Source organism: Myiozetetes cayanensis, unplaced genomic scaffold (genome assembly GCF_022539395.1).
Source record: "Myiozetetes cayanensis isolate MyiCay16 unplaced genomic scaffold, myiCay2020 scf6-25, whole genome shotgun sequence".
NCBI lineage: Eukaryota > Metazoa > Chordata > Aves > Passeriformes > Tyrannidae > Myiozetetes > Myiozetetes cayanensis.
In genome coordinates, this window is record NW_026087853.1 from 51,808,631 (window position 1) to 51,824,363 (window position 15,733).

At 36.2% G+C, this 15,733-nt stretch overlaps 1 protein-coding gene across 7 annotated transcripts in view; it reads right to left on the reverse strand.

Moving 5' to 3' along the window:
* SBF2 (SET binding factor 2) overlaps positions 1 to 15,733 on the reverse strand; it is a 250,825-nt gene that overhangs the window by 62,594 nt on the left and 172,498 nt on the right. For all 7 annotated transcript variants that reach the window (XM_050335954.1, XM_050335953.1, XM_050335951.1 and 4 more), the window contains exon 17: positions 7,459 to 7,527. In XM_050335954.1, coding sequence (XP_050191911.1) covers positions 7,459 to 7,527 — 69 coding nt within the window. The remainder of the gene's footprint in view (positions 1 to 7,458; positions 7,528 to 15,733) is intronic.

The window sequence follows — 15,733 nt, forward strand, 5'->3', positions numbered from 1 at the left end:
CCTAACAAACCAGGCCGGTATCTGCAGTTGAAACATTACAGACTATGCTGACATAAAGAAGCATTAGGGCTCTGATAGTGAAAGAACAGCAAAATCCAGTGCTGAAGGCTGATATATGTTCTTTTGATACTTATTACTTCATTTGAAGTCTGGCAGAGAAAGCTTTCTCCTCTCCTGTGTGATGCCCTTCAATTCACTCTTGTCTGTTTTAGAAGAGTTATGTAAAAGCCAGAAACCACAAAGTGTGCCTATGTACATTTGCTTTTGTGGTTCAGCTTCTTTCATATTATCTATGTATGATACAGGCATGTTCTTCCTGTTTTTTAAGCAGGCAACTTAATGTTTTTCTATATTGAAGGGATTAACATTCTGAGAATGGATAAATACAAATAAGTTTAGTACTAAAAATAATGGTGCTTAATACTATTTCAGTCACAAAAACATTTCCATAGACTAAGATAGTATCAGAACTGGCAGGATAGAGATACAAGAAGAAAATTAATGGAAGCAGACAAAACTTCTTGCCAAGACAATAAAGGAAGTCTTTCATGATGGGAGTTTCCTAAATTAAAGCCAGCAATTCAAGAGTAGAGAATTTTAAAGTAGAAGTGACTTCAATGCAAGCTCACCAGAGCAGGACAGGAACTTTTAGAAGGAAATATAGTAACTAGGTGTAAGAACAAAAATATTTCAGTATAGAAAGCTAACACATTACAGAAAGTCTTTCTGGCTTCCTAGAAGGCTGATCATGCTGATGATTATGAGAATTACTTGGGCCAATCATAGTTGTGCAGAAATAGAAGTTAAGAATCAAAACTCCTGGTAAAGGTAGAAAACCGCACTAATTTTGCTTTTCAAAATCAACTGTATCATCCAATAACTTTATGCATTTCCCCGGCATTTACACAAATTCTAAAATAATGACTAATATAATATTGTTATGAAGTAACAGAGATAATATTAGTACCAAATTTTTCACTGTTTTCCACAGTACAGTTGGACCAATATTCCACTGATTCCAGCTGGTATTAATTGCAAAATCTGCCTGACAAAGACATAAAAATGGAATCCTCTCTTCACCCACCATCACAAATTTCCACATCAGCCTTTCATTGGGTAACTTCCCTGTGGCTTTGTAGCTGATGCTCCACAGCAGACAGCACATTTCAGCTAATGATGCTTCTGTTACATAATTAACCTTGAATTGGGTCTCTCTTGCAAAAGTGGTTGATGATAATAGTTAAAATACTATAAACTATTCTGAATTTCTCTAATACTGCTTTCAATCTTCGGAGAAAGCCCTTATCCTTCTAACTGGGAATTCTTCCCACACCTAACAGGTTCTGGAGTAAAGTGGTCATTTATTCAGGTATTTCAAGGAGTAAAGACTTTCTTTCACTGAGCATCTGATGTAACTGTTACTGAAACTTGGTAATCCATTTCAGCTAGAAAAGTATACACTCAAATTACTTTCATGTTATTATTATACTATGCAAAAGAGCATATTATATTTCACTAGGGAAAACCCTAGAATTATTCCTATTGATGTCTTATCATGGAATAATTACAGTTTTCTGTTTTATTATTAACTTCAATTTTTTTTACTTAAATCACAATTTTGTACTTGCCTGGAAGATTATTAAAAAAATTAAACAAAGCCCACTTCCCATAAACCTGGACTAAAATCCTTTTCATTTTGAAAATGCTACCAGGACAATTTGCAAGATGACACGAATAAATGTACTGTATTATATTCAAAAGTTTAAAGTAAAATGATTTACCAAATTTTGGTAATCTTTTAAAAACACTGAAAAAAGGAAGCCTCCTATTTTATGAAATTTTATTTCTTCTCAGTAAAGAAAGGCATAGGCATATGGAGTGATGAATATAGACAAACAGCCAAAAGATAGCATATCCTAAGGATTTCTATTAGTCCCAGTCTGCAAAATATTTCTCTTGTGTTTCACTTCGAGTTCTAGGATAAAATCAGCAGTAGTATTCAACTGAACTTTTACTGGAAATTTTATGGCTTCGAAGCATTAAAATGAAAGAAAATAAATTAAAAAACCACTCCCCCCAATCTTTCTCTCCTTCACAAGAGTTACATAATTTAATAACATAAAAATGATGAAGCAGTTCCCAGTGCATCTCGCTGCATTATGCTAAATGACAGATGTCAATTTTAATGTAATACACCTAAACTGAAAAAACAGTTTACCTCATTTGGGTTATTTTTGATGAAACTGCATTAGCACTATCCAAATGTACAACAAGCCATTCAGAACAACAACTGGCCCAGAAATTTAGATTAAATATCTGTGATTCTATAATATCACACTGCTCTGGCTACTGCAATTCAAAGAAATGTCTGTCTATAAAACAGGGAAGCCCATTCATCATATTTCATTCATTCAGAGCAAACTTGACTGTCAGAATAGTGTATTTTTATTATGCCACTTCCTTTATTCAAACACTTCTGAATGCCAAATAACAAAAATTTGCAACTTTGTTACTGTGTATATGTAATGTGGTAGAATATTCTTAGGTATGGAAACATGGATGATTATACACAGTTGGACCATAACATTTTATTTATAAATTTTCAATAACACCCCTGAAACTTAAGAAACGGCATTATAACCTGCACATTCAGGTTCTACAGTGGTTGAGGGATTGAAGAAAAATGTTTGATCATACTGTCAAACATCACCTTAGCTGCAAAGGGAGGGCAGATGAAGAAGTGGCCTCTGGCTGTGATTTGTTGTGGGACAGCAGTGAGGACACAGTTTTTGCTCCCTCTGCCTGTTGTGCAGCGGTGGAAGGGGTGCCTGCCACTGATCATCCCTCTGGCTGCACACTGAACCTTCCAGAAACACAGCATGCTGTACACCACACCTCGCCACCTTGGCAGAGACTCTGAACTGAAACTGGGAATCCAAACTCTGGGAATTTGATGATGCCAATTATACAATCGTCAAATTGTCTTCCTTGATGAGGTAATAAACTGAAAACATGATTAAAATATGTCCTTTTCATCCTTTCCTCCCACATGTAGAAAAAGACCCTTTCTTTCCGCAGCACCAAGGAATACTCCATTTGTATTTTATACACAGCAGAAACGATCGCATACCGAATAGGCATGGGTCATCCGCACCGAGAAAACATGGAAAAATTCTTTTATCTTCATGTATAAATACTTCTTATTTATATTGTTTCAATTTTAAACAAAATTCCAACAGTATTACTAATGGTAAACTAAAACCTTTTTCTAACTCAGAAGCAAAAATTTGTTTGTTTTTGTGACATTAACAGTACACACCAAAGTCCACTGTCACTGATGAGTCACATTTTGCTAACAGCTTGTGTCCAATATCTAAAATTTTTAAAAAGTATTGTGACTGTTTTTTCAAGAAAAATTCAATTATTACTCCAGGCCACAAATATGCAACCAGTGCTGACTTCCTGTCTATGAATTTAATCCCATCAGCTATGAGTGAAGAGTGCGATCAAATCCTGCCTGATCAAGTTTCACAATAGATCACTCACCAGACTTCAGGGAGAATTCTGAAATTTCACCAGACATCCCAAGAGCTCATAGCGTGCTGTACACTGCGTGATGTTTCTTGTAATTTTAATTGGATCTCTGTAGAAATACCCTAGAAATACCCTAGTTTTTACAAAGCAAAGACTTTAAGACAAGACCAGTTACATCATGCAAGGTTGTTATTTTCTATAAATTTTTTTGCTGTTTTCCCAAGAATATTTTAAAATACCTCAATCATAGTGCATTGACTACTTTGTGAGACAACCATTCCAGAATCTTACTAACATCACCTCTAGGACTACGTTTCTCTTACTACTCAGTTTCTTGGTTTATCTGCTGAACTCATACAAAATCACATCTTTCTCATTATTTATATGCCTCAAACACTTGGTGGCTGCACTACATGTGGTCACATACAGTAAAGTTATATAGGAAGAAGAGTTAATTGTTTCTTTCTGCTCTGTCTTAGATAAATAAAATGGAACTTAACATTTCATATAAACAACAGTCCTTTCGTAAAGGAACTGCCATGTTGTGTAACTTCTTATTACTTCACTTGGAGTAACAGGAATTATATTAACAATAAAATGCTGTAACACAAAATTCCATCATAATTTCCCACCAAAATTCTATAGCAAACATAGATGGTAAAATATCTATTTCACAGAATCACAAAATCAACAAGGTTGGAAAAGACCTCTGAGATCCACCCTTTGACCCAACACCACCTTGTCAACTAGCCCATGGCACTGGGTGCCACATCCAGTCTCTTCTTAAATATCTCCAGGGACGGTGACTCCATCACCTCTCTGGGCAGCCCATTCCAGCACCCAATCACTCTCTCTGTAAAGACCTTCTTCCTAATACCCAACCTAAACCTTCCCTGGAAGACCTTAAGACCATGCTTTCTTGTCTTACTGATAGTTGCCTGGGAGAAGAGACTGACCCCTACCTGGCTACAACCTCCTTTCAGGTAGTTGTAGAGAGTGATGAGGTCACCCCTGAGCCTCCTCCAGACTAAACAACCCCAGCTCCCTCAGCCTCTCCTCACAGGACTTGTGCTCAAGTCCCTTCACCAGCCTCACTGGCCTTCTCTGGACCCATTTCAGCACTTCAATACCCTTCCTAAACTGTGTGTCCCAGAAATGGACCCAGTACTCCAGGTGTGACCTCACCAGTGCCCAGTACGGGGGAAGGATCACTTCCCTGCTCCTGCTGGTCACACCGTTCCGATACAGGCCAGGATGCCATTGGCCACCTGGGCACACTGCTGGCTCATGTTCAGCTGCTGTCAGTCAGTACCCCCAGGTCCCCTTCTGCCTGGTGGCTCTCCAGCACACACTGCCAAGCACTGCTTCACCTCTGGAAAGCGTGAACACAGTCACACAGCAGAGGTAAGATAGGTGTGCACACTGAAGCACAGGGTCATGCCAGGTAGAACATTTTCACTCTAGTCTAAGACAGAGTTTTGAAAACCTCTAGAGAAACTGAAGAATGCTTTAAAAAGTAATTTTTAACTCAAATTCCAAACTGAGCCTTAAAATGTTAATCTCAATTTTAACTAATCACTGTGAAGATTTTCTAATGATTTTATGTCCTGAACAACATGTCAGTTTGTGTTTAGTGTGAATAGTTTTATACCAAAATAAGTACTTTTGCCAAAGAATTGTATCTAATGGGACATACCAAAGGGGACCATCACTGAACCTGAGGATTAGATCTGGGAAAAACAAAATTCTTTTTCTATTATGCATTAACAGCTGGCTTTTGCAAGTTAATAGTCAGGTTATATTAATTTTTAATTCAGGTCAGGAAACACTAAAAGACCTCATCATGCTTCTTCCATCCGGGGAGTCACAGATTCCTGAGTGTACAGCTTTAGAGTTAAATAGTAAGTATGGGACTAGGGTATTAAAAAAAGATTTCAGAGAACTTTTTGTGAGAGAAATGGTGTGAGATCTCGGTACCTCTACCAAAAAATACAAATGTACAGAAAAAAATGACTTAAATATATTCTATATTCAATCCAGCTTTTTGCTCTTCTTGATGGTGAAATCAAAACTTACTTAAGCTTATTTCAACACTTATGATCTGTAATTAAAGAAAAGCTTCTTTTACTGTGTTCTTTTTTCCCCCCTACTTGTTCAAACTTCACCAAATGTGGAATCTAACCAAACTGCTACAACACCCCAAAATACCCTCTGTACCTCTCAAGGCAAAGAGCTATGTGGACTCTCTCGGTTATTTTTATTAGCAGGGCTAAAAATCAGAAAATGAAACAAAACTGAAGTTTTATGATAATGTACAATTAATGAGGTAGTAAGGATAAAACACAGAAATGGGAAATTTCTACAGCTCATTAGCTCTTTCTCCAAATTAAGTATTAGTGGCAGCAACAAAGGAGAAACAACTCACAGTTCTGTTCCTCAGGGCCTCAAAAGAGAGGGGACAGAGAAAGATGTACTCATAATTAAAGATGGGAGAGAGTTTATTCGCTGGGATTGAAAAATTTCATATCTCACCAGTGCTAACTTATATAAGAGAATTAGAATATACTTTGTAGACTCTTCCCCAAAAGCAGTCTTGAGGTATTATGTACAGCTCTAAAATAAAACCCATTTAAATAAAATTTTTTTCAGCTAAAATGATTAGAAGAAAAAAAAATACCTACCACTTCATGCTCCATATATGTTGTAAAGTACTAGTTTAAATAGGAGATTTCACAAGACTTTCTATACGTTTAACTTTGTCAAAATTGCTCTCGCCCTCAGCAGATGTTTCTGTGTTCTTTGACTGGTAAAGTTTCACATTTTTTATTCCAAAAACTACATGTCAGAATCTACTTCTAATTTAAAACAACCAGAAATTGTTTGATTAGGATGTATAATCTAAATTTAAAATTACTGATTTATTTCTCAGCTCTTTGTTGCAAAATCCTTAATTTCTACTCAGCTAAAAGAGAAAACTTTTTGCATTTTATTTATGGCTACTCATAAATGCCTCACACACCATCTGAAGGATGGAAGGCTGTATTTTTCAATTTCTATCATTTTATTAATGTCTAGCTAAACTGTCCCAGTAACTGCTGTAGTAGTATCATAATGTACCAATTACCAAAGATTAAACACATATTTCTCAAGCTGGGTTGTATAACAATATTTACATGAAACAAGGATTATTTAATATTGCAAGCAAGCAAGGCCACATTCTGAATTTATCTCCTCAGAGACATACATCCTTAAAAGCAGGACTTGAACTACCCAGAAGTGGTGAAAACACTACTGTATTGGGATACTGGAATAAATACAGCCATACTAACAGGAGGTATGTTTTTGAAATACTTGAAGAATTTGCATTATCTGCGTTCTCATATTTATTATATTTTGCCATCATTAAACACTATGCACTCTCCCCCCTCAAAAAAAGCCCCAAACCAAACGACAATACAAGAAACTGAACACAAATATGCAGTTAAAACAAGCCACTCACAATATTCTCCAGAGTTAGCAACTACACAGTCTGAAAACTTTACATGTACATTTTGGCCAATGTTTAACATGCTGAATTAAAGAAAACGGTACCCCAATAAACAGTTTTGACACAGTAACACCAGAAATTATTATTTTCAATTATTTTAGTGACTATATATAATTCAGTGATAATTCTCTAACGGGTCACATAAGCCTGCATTCATTTCTGGGTACATGCATCACAATCACCATGGGCCAACATCAGAAAGTGTAATTCTGGAGCACTGTCCGTAACAGTCCGGTCAACAACTTCCATTGACATCAGTAGATTTTAGAATGAATCTTCCTACCTGTGATGTATCTCATGTCATCCCTTTCTCTATCTTAACAATGTATGTAATAAAACAATATGCAAGACAGCAGTGGTTTTCAACACAAACTTACCCTATAGAAAGCAGTCGTCAGGGGCAGCAACGCTGCAGCAATGTTGTATTCCTCTGAAGATGAACAATCCTGCAAGAGAAAGGTACGAAGAAAATAAGCAAAACCATTTTCTGTGTTATGCTTTATAATTTCATCTCTGCCTTATGCAGTGCCTCTACCATTCTTCTGATACATGTAACTTTTAACGACTCGATAGCGTGTATTTATGTGTGCGTACATACACATATCTCCACACGATTTCTCCCAGACAGGTATTGCTATGATTTTTTTCCCATTTAAGAAATTTATTAGTGGATTTCTCATTCCCATGGCTGGAATATAATTTCACCACCATAGTTCACACATGAAAATGAAAGAATTTCTCCTTTAGGAAAGAATAAAAAGATAGCTTCCTTCCATTTGGGTCAACAGAAGATCTGACTAAAATGGAAGTGACGTGATGACCAAGGAATGCACTTTTGAAACATTTACATGAAGGAAGTGACATTTATGTAATATGAAATAATCACCTCCACAGCCTCTACAAAACTTTGGCACAAGGTTAACTTTAAAAGAAGATGAAAACCCATTCTCTTCACAATCTGAATGCCTCATTCAACAGTCAAGTGTGTCATTCGTGTCTCTCCAGGCTGAGAAGGGTATGCCAAAGTAAATCAACTCATAATTGCACTGATGAAAGTAGTGATTTTATTATGGAAGTTTTTTAAAAGAAACCAGAATTGGAATGTAACTTAATATTTAAAAAACAAACTACTTGAATTTTTAAGACTTTAAAAAACCCCAAAAAACAACAACAAAAAAATCCAACAAGAGTTAAAAATTATACTTTTAAAAAAGTGGTTAGATGCTTTTTCATTAGCTCTTTCTGCCAACACTGAAGAATACAATAATGCAGATAGTTCTACTAGACAAATGTATCACCACTGTGCCCCTCCATGATGAATGACAAAACATTTCCAGTTGTACAATTCATTTCAGTATTTTAAACATCCATTCTTACAGTGGGCACCCTCCAACTGAAACCACACTCCTATTAACTATAACATCTGACCAAATGCCAAAACTGAAATAACTCAAGTGTTCCTCTGCCAGATTTTTCATTTATGTCTTCATCTTGTATCAAGAGTTCTCTAAAACAGAGCAAATAGCACAAACCTGGCACCAGACAACTGTGATAGCAGAAATATAAAATCTACATTACAAGAACAAGCATGTTAAGGATCATTAGGATTCACCTCACTCTTCTTTCTTCAATGGTTGCTCAGTGACTACAGACTGCAGGTTTAAAACAACACACTAAAAATACTCATCACAAGACTATTTTGCTTCTCATAATTTTAAACGTCCATGTAATCCTTTGCGATTTTTCAATAAAAAATACTTCACCTTCTATTACTTTAACTAAGCTCACTTAAACAGAACACCAATGTCCATTACAGTTAAACACAGTAGCATTTAGAAAACTACTTACATACATATTCTGAAAAGGCACACAACAAGTTCACAACTGTGGAGTTTTATTTCTGCACAGAAGGTTTTAACATGCCTATCCCTGCACGAATACGTGTGCTACTACACGTGGGCAACAAGGGGTGTGCCAGAGCTCACACTTCATAACACATTCCAATCTGGTAGAGCAAAACAGCAAGAAAAGTGGGCACTGAGAAACTCAGTACATGTTTGAATGACGCCTCAGGATTGTGAGATATATATCTATATATCTGTATATATAAAACCCCCAAATGAGTTTGTAAGATGTTAGAAACATAAGACTAAGGGACAGAGCCTCAGCTGCTTTTAATTTTCAATTTCTGCATTATTTCCTATTGTTATCCATACTCTTAATCCCTATTCGGAATTTAGCACATGTATTTTTAGTTTAATGTAAATATATGACAAATATTGTTAGTGCTTTTTCACTTAATAAGAAAACTTCCCATTTAAAATGAGACTTTACAACCTTTGGGAATGAGCAACAGCTTTCAAAGAAATAAATATCTTATTTCTGTACGTGCTTATTTATAACCAGGTATAAAATGATCCATGCTCAATTTCAAGTTATCTACTTAATCCCTCAGCTCAAATTATTTGTAAGCGTTTGGGCTTTTACCCAAAATATACATAAAAATACCTTTATAAAAACTGAGCAATGTATCTTCACCTAGAGAGCATGCAGTATTCCAAGAGCTAACATATGTCTCGAAGATATATATCATCACCATATAAACAACACATTAAATTATTTTTCCATTCCTTCTTGCAAGTATGAAATTCTCCACATATTCTATGTCAGCAGTACCCCCTGGACTTGTAGTATGGAAGTATTATCTCTATACATTGTTTTCTTCTCCAGTACATGACAAGGAATAGAAAGTGATCTCAGTTAGGAATAAATGCTGTTTTAAGAATAGTGGAACTAATTAACTCTTTATCTGCTTTGTAGCTGCAAGACATAATGCCTTAGTTAAAAGAAATGTTGCACTGAAATCTCACCTTCTTGATTTTATAAGCAAACTAAAGTACTGCAAATGTCATATATGTGTTGTAGGCAATTAATTTAGACTCCTGAAACAAAGCAATCCAGCTGCCTTTTATATAATGTCTTTACCAATTGTGAAAAATATCTCTTGCAGCTGCTACAGAAGTACACAAATCAAATACCATAAAATAATTAAAGCTGTTCCCCCTAATTTGCACAAAATGAAGTTGAAACACATATGGGGAACAGAAATTATTTTCAGCAAATTAATCTCCTAAAAACAACGTCTTGTGACAGTGAAATAGAGACTTCCACTGTGCCACGTGCAGAGCACTGCTTTGAATCCACGCCTAATTGAGTGAAATCCTGGCACATGGTTCTGGCCACACTGATCATATATCCAGACAGTTGCTGAACTCTGTAGCAGATTGGAAGTGTTAGAGGAATTCATGTACATTTAAAATAGCTTTGCTGTACTGAGTTGACAAGTGAATAATAAAAGGAGAACGTTTTTCCTTACATCACATACTTTAATAGCACATGTGATTTACATTTCAGTTAGTTTAAATATGCAGCAAAACTCTGGGGTTAGATATTGTCATTAGAATGCAGAGCTGACAGCTTGGAAGTTACAGATTTTGACTGCTTGGACAGACACGTGGAGCTGCCAGTTTATGGTGAAGCACTGACTGGTTTTTGGAACCTGGTAGGCGGCTTCAGCTTCTGGTACCGGACAGGAGAGGCAACCCTTCTCCTCACTCTTGACTTAAAAACAAGCACTGCCCTGAACTTTTGTTTGGAAAACAAGGCATTACGTATGATCATTAAGTTGAGATGCCCTCTGCAATCTGCTAACAGCAGAGAAAAGCTGAGAAAAGTCAGCCCAGGTAAAGGTGCCTCCTTGTGAATGTGCAGGTCCAGACTCAAGAGAGCCCTTAAGTCCCTCTGATGTTCCACTGGCTACAAGAACAAGCCCCAATCAGTGAAGCACAGTGACAGTAAAGCACAAGTTTATCCATCTTCCTGCAGTAAACAACAACTTATACTCAGGGAGTTCTGCTTTCCCTTAGTCACATGATGGAAATCTAGAAGCCATATATGAAATACTTTATAATATTTGGAGGGCAATTTGCTTTTTATATCCATCTTGATAGCCTCTCTCATTAATTGTTCCCTGCTACGGGATGCTTTGGTGTTAAACCCCATTCTGCTTTGGGCATTAAGCTTTTTAAACTGGCACCATATTTTTAAGATTCTACATAAATCTGAGCATGCTGAAAACTTGGGACCCAATTTTGCCTTAGATTCAGCAACACCATAAATACATGGAATTCCCCACAGGTCTGACTCATATGAAATCAATGTAGTGTGCAGTGAAAAAGTTCAGCATGGCAGCTCTTGATCCATACCTTTTTGGCAGTACAGTGTGATGCATGCATGGTCTATTAAAAATACTGCTCAATTAACCTGTATTGTCCCTCTCGAGAACAATTGAATGCTGTCAATTTTCACGCACACTAAGAGCATTCACCACCCTGCAGGACTAAGCTCATAATGAATCCAGAAAAAAATAATGCCAGAAACTTCAGGGTCATACGTGTTTTTAAAGCACTATCACAAGAATTGTTAAGCCAGTATGTGTAACTATATTCAGTACATTGGCTAAAAATTGCAGGTGAAATACTGGTTCCAAATTCAACAGATGATTTCACTGCTGTCAGGATTTAATCCTTATTGTTACAGATATATTACATGAGCAGAGTTTTACTGAATCACAGAATTTTTCTTGTTGATGCAGTTTTATATTTTGGAAATAAAAACTCTCAATCCTAATGCGCAAGACTATTCCTTCTGTCTAAAGCAGTAAGAGAATTCAGCATTCCAGTTTAGAAGAATGTTTTGTTTGTTAAAAGGAATAGGAATTCATCATGTAGAACTGCAGTGTTACTCAAAACTATAATTTAATTTTAATGAGAGGATTTTTCATTTTCATTAGAGAAGTTGAATGAACTATATCCATTCATATGTAAATACAATATTAATGCAATTGTACTATTAAAAATTATAGTTTTGAACAAAAAAAACCCTATTCCATGTTAATTGATGTTACAACCAATGTCTTTGCAGAGGTAAAAATCCAAGTAAATAAACTGGCAATTTCTCAAAAACTAATTACAGCTAATATAATCATATCCTGTCTTGAAAGAAAGGTGAAAAAACAGTCTCATTTTGAATTTTCAAAGTAATGTTTAAAAGTATTTCAGCTACAAGTTTTAACTTCACAGTTAAAGCCATCACCTAAAGCAATAGTCAAAATGACATACTTTGTTAGAATAAATGCCAAAATGACAATAATCATCTATGTTACTTGTTACTAACAGCATGTAGTTAACTTCTAAAGAAAGTTTGTAATCTTTTTATTGGATTCACATGCAAAATTATTTTTTTCAGTGAAAATTAACATGCACTTACTTTCTTGCTAACATTCATATAGAGTTTTTCCTAGTGAAGTTAACATCAGTGCTAGCTCCTGTTCTGCTCTATAATGGGATCAAACTTTCCCTTTTTTTTTTTCACCAAAGATGAAATATTGAGACAGCTAAAGCTTTGTTAAATGTTACCTTTCTGGGACATGAGAAACAGGATGGAAAATAGACACGCCTGGGAGGCCCATATAGCTGACTACGTGGCACCTTATTTTTTAGCAGAACAACAAGAACACACTCAAAAGTTGGAAGATACTGCTTTCCATAATTCTCATTATTTTTAAAACTTCTCATTGTGATAAGAATATAGACATTCTTCCAAAATTATTAATTCACAAAACTAACTCTTCCTTCATAAATTGAACACATTTTATGTTTTACTCATTAACACAAGTTTTTAATTTAATTTTTGTTCTACTTAAACACCGCTGCAGCGATTCAGTTAATAAACCAAAAAAGGTACACTCTTACTGTCTACTGTTTCCAGGTTTAACACTGGCAAGAATCACACTTTGGGTTTTTGAGGAGCAACTTCTCAGACTGCTCTCTGGTTACTATCTGACAGCAGCAGCTGAACATGAAGTTCATATCACAGACTTTACCTGTGCTCTGAATTGTGCCAGATGTAACACTTCCTTCATCCTCTATGGCCATCACACCCATCTGATTGCCAACACAGAAGACAAAGGAACTGAAGCCAACCCAGAAGAATCTTCACCAATTTGTTTTGATTTTGTGGCCTTTCTGCCTGACTTAGAAGTCTTTGTAATGACCATTTAATTAAGGAGCTTGTCAGGTCACCTATAGGATGCAAGATATTGTAGTCCTGCTGTTCCAGGAAGCAGGAGATCCAATTCCATTTTAGAGGGATTTTACTTCCTGAAGAACTTAATATTTGTCTTCACCTGATCCTGAATTCTCTTAGGTTTGTCCGTCCTTGAAACACAGGGAACAGAATTCAGTGGATGCAGTTTAGATGGAATTACACGAGCACAGTGTTCATTGATTTTAAGTTTCCTTTTGCTGTACTCCACACATTCACGACCTAACAACACATTTATTTTCTCTCTGCAGCTCTGTTGCACTCCTGATCTCACAGTAAGACAGCTCACTCAACGAAGAGCTGTCAAGGCTCCCCCCCGCCGCCCCAGCTCTTTCTCAATACATTTCCGTCTAGGTTTGAGATTAGTCATTTCCTCCTTCTCATAACAAATTATGTTTAGGAAATCAGGAACCTCAATTTTTAAGTGCATAAATCACACATTTGTCACTGTATTTTTACTGTACCCCAAAAAGCCTAAAAACATTTAACTTTCTTTGCAAGATACTGATAAAACCAAGAATGCCATCCCTTTCGTCTAAGCACATCTGAGTTTCTTTAACAAAAATGCCATGCATGTTTCTGAATACTGTCATGAGGCCCATGGCAATAAAGTTCAACATACTCAGGCTGTAATCTTCTCCCAAGGAAATGGTTGGGATGCCAAGATGCCTTTTGACTTTTATTTCACAGCAGGGCTTCATTCACAGTGACTCTGTCCAAACCTTAAACTACACCAGCTGTGATACAAGGTCCTGCACAGTAATTTGTAAAAAGTATCTGACAAACAACACTCCAATGACAGAATACACTGCGATTCATGACAAAACAGTGATCAATATCCATTAGCTGCTCAGTTGGAGAGGGGCAATTAATTCATAATATATCTACAAACTGCAGTGTACTCCTAAAGCCCTGGTAGACCAATCACTTCTGCAGCGATTGCAAAACATTAATACAGGAGACTGAAAACTGCTGTACAGACAGCCTGTTTAACTGAGTTAAGGAACAACAGAAAAACACTTCAAATATTAGAAGAACCATTAAAATAGATGCAATATTACAGTATAGTCCAGTTATCTATTAGTGAATCAGTTCACGAGTACATAGCATACATTCTTATGCATCCTAGCATTCATTCGGTGCAAAGTAGCATTTCTTCTCCTAAAATACAAGCAAAGTCCTAAACTTTTAAACATGTATGAATACATTCATGTTGCTTAATTTAATTTTACTGTTCTTCTCTAAGTTTCATGCAATTTTCCAATTTCACATACTTTTAATAAAAATACATCACATCATCAGTGCACATTCTATACAAATTTTATAACTTAAGAGGCATGAACTCCCCCAAAAAAGTCAGACTTATATGTAAAGTGATTCACTGAAAAATCATTTTTTCACTTTAGAAGAATAATGTTTGTGGAATTTTACATCCATCTTTTGAAACGCAAAGAGTTGATGCTTAGTTCAAACCAGTTATCAAAAGATTTTGGGTTTAGTTCACTATGGAGAAACTGAACAAACAATGTCTGATGAAATGAGACTTGGAAGTAGGGCTCACTGAAAATTTTCCACTGAATAGCATGTGATAGCAAAATAATTTTTTATTTATGCTAAAAACCCTCAATGACATCATCTTAGAAAAGAGAACTTCTAATCCCCAAAGTTTTCCCCTTGACAGGCTTCGTCTCTCGTGATTTTCTAGGGAACCAGAAATAAAACCTCTGACAACAATTCAAAGAAGGCAAGGAACAGGTCTGGGAGAGCAGTAGAGTTGGCTGGACTGCAGAGAGCAAGTCCTTACAGAGGGCATTTCCAGACACAGGAAGAACAAGAAGTGATTGAGAACAGAAAGCACTGGCTGACCAAGAGAAAATGGACCATCTTCTACAATTAAATAACAAGCTCTGTAGCTGAGGAAAGAACAGACTGTCTCATTTACCTTGGCTTTAACTGGGCTTTTGACACAGGCTCCTTTGGTACCCTTGTGGGCAAGCTGGGAGATATGGTCTGGATGAAAGAGTGGAAAACCGATTACACTGTCAGGCTCAAAAGACAGTGGTGAGTGGCTCAAGTTTAACAGCAGGTGGTTCTGAGTCATGTTTTCAGGGTTTGATACTGTGGCAAATGCCACCTAACGTTTTCATTGAAAACCTGGAAAATGGCATGAAATGCATCTTCATCACATTTCCAAATGGCACCAAGTTTGGGAGAGTGGAAAATTTCCTTTCAACATGAAAGAAAAGGGGAATACTGTGAAGTACCTGATATCAGGAAAAAAACCAAACCACATTAGAAGAATAGCAACAGACAGAAGTGGTGAACAAATTTGCAGTAGTGATACTAAGTTTCTCAAACAAATTTGTGAGGTAACAAGTAAATACTTAGAAACAACCCATCAGACTGATGGGAGATAGAAGAGGGAATAATATCTTGTACAAAGTCAAAAATGCTAAAACATTAGTCTCACCAAGAGTTATACTCACA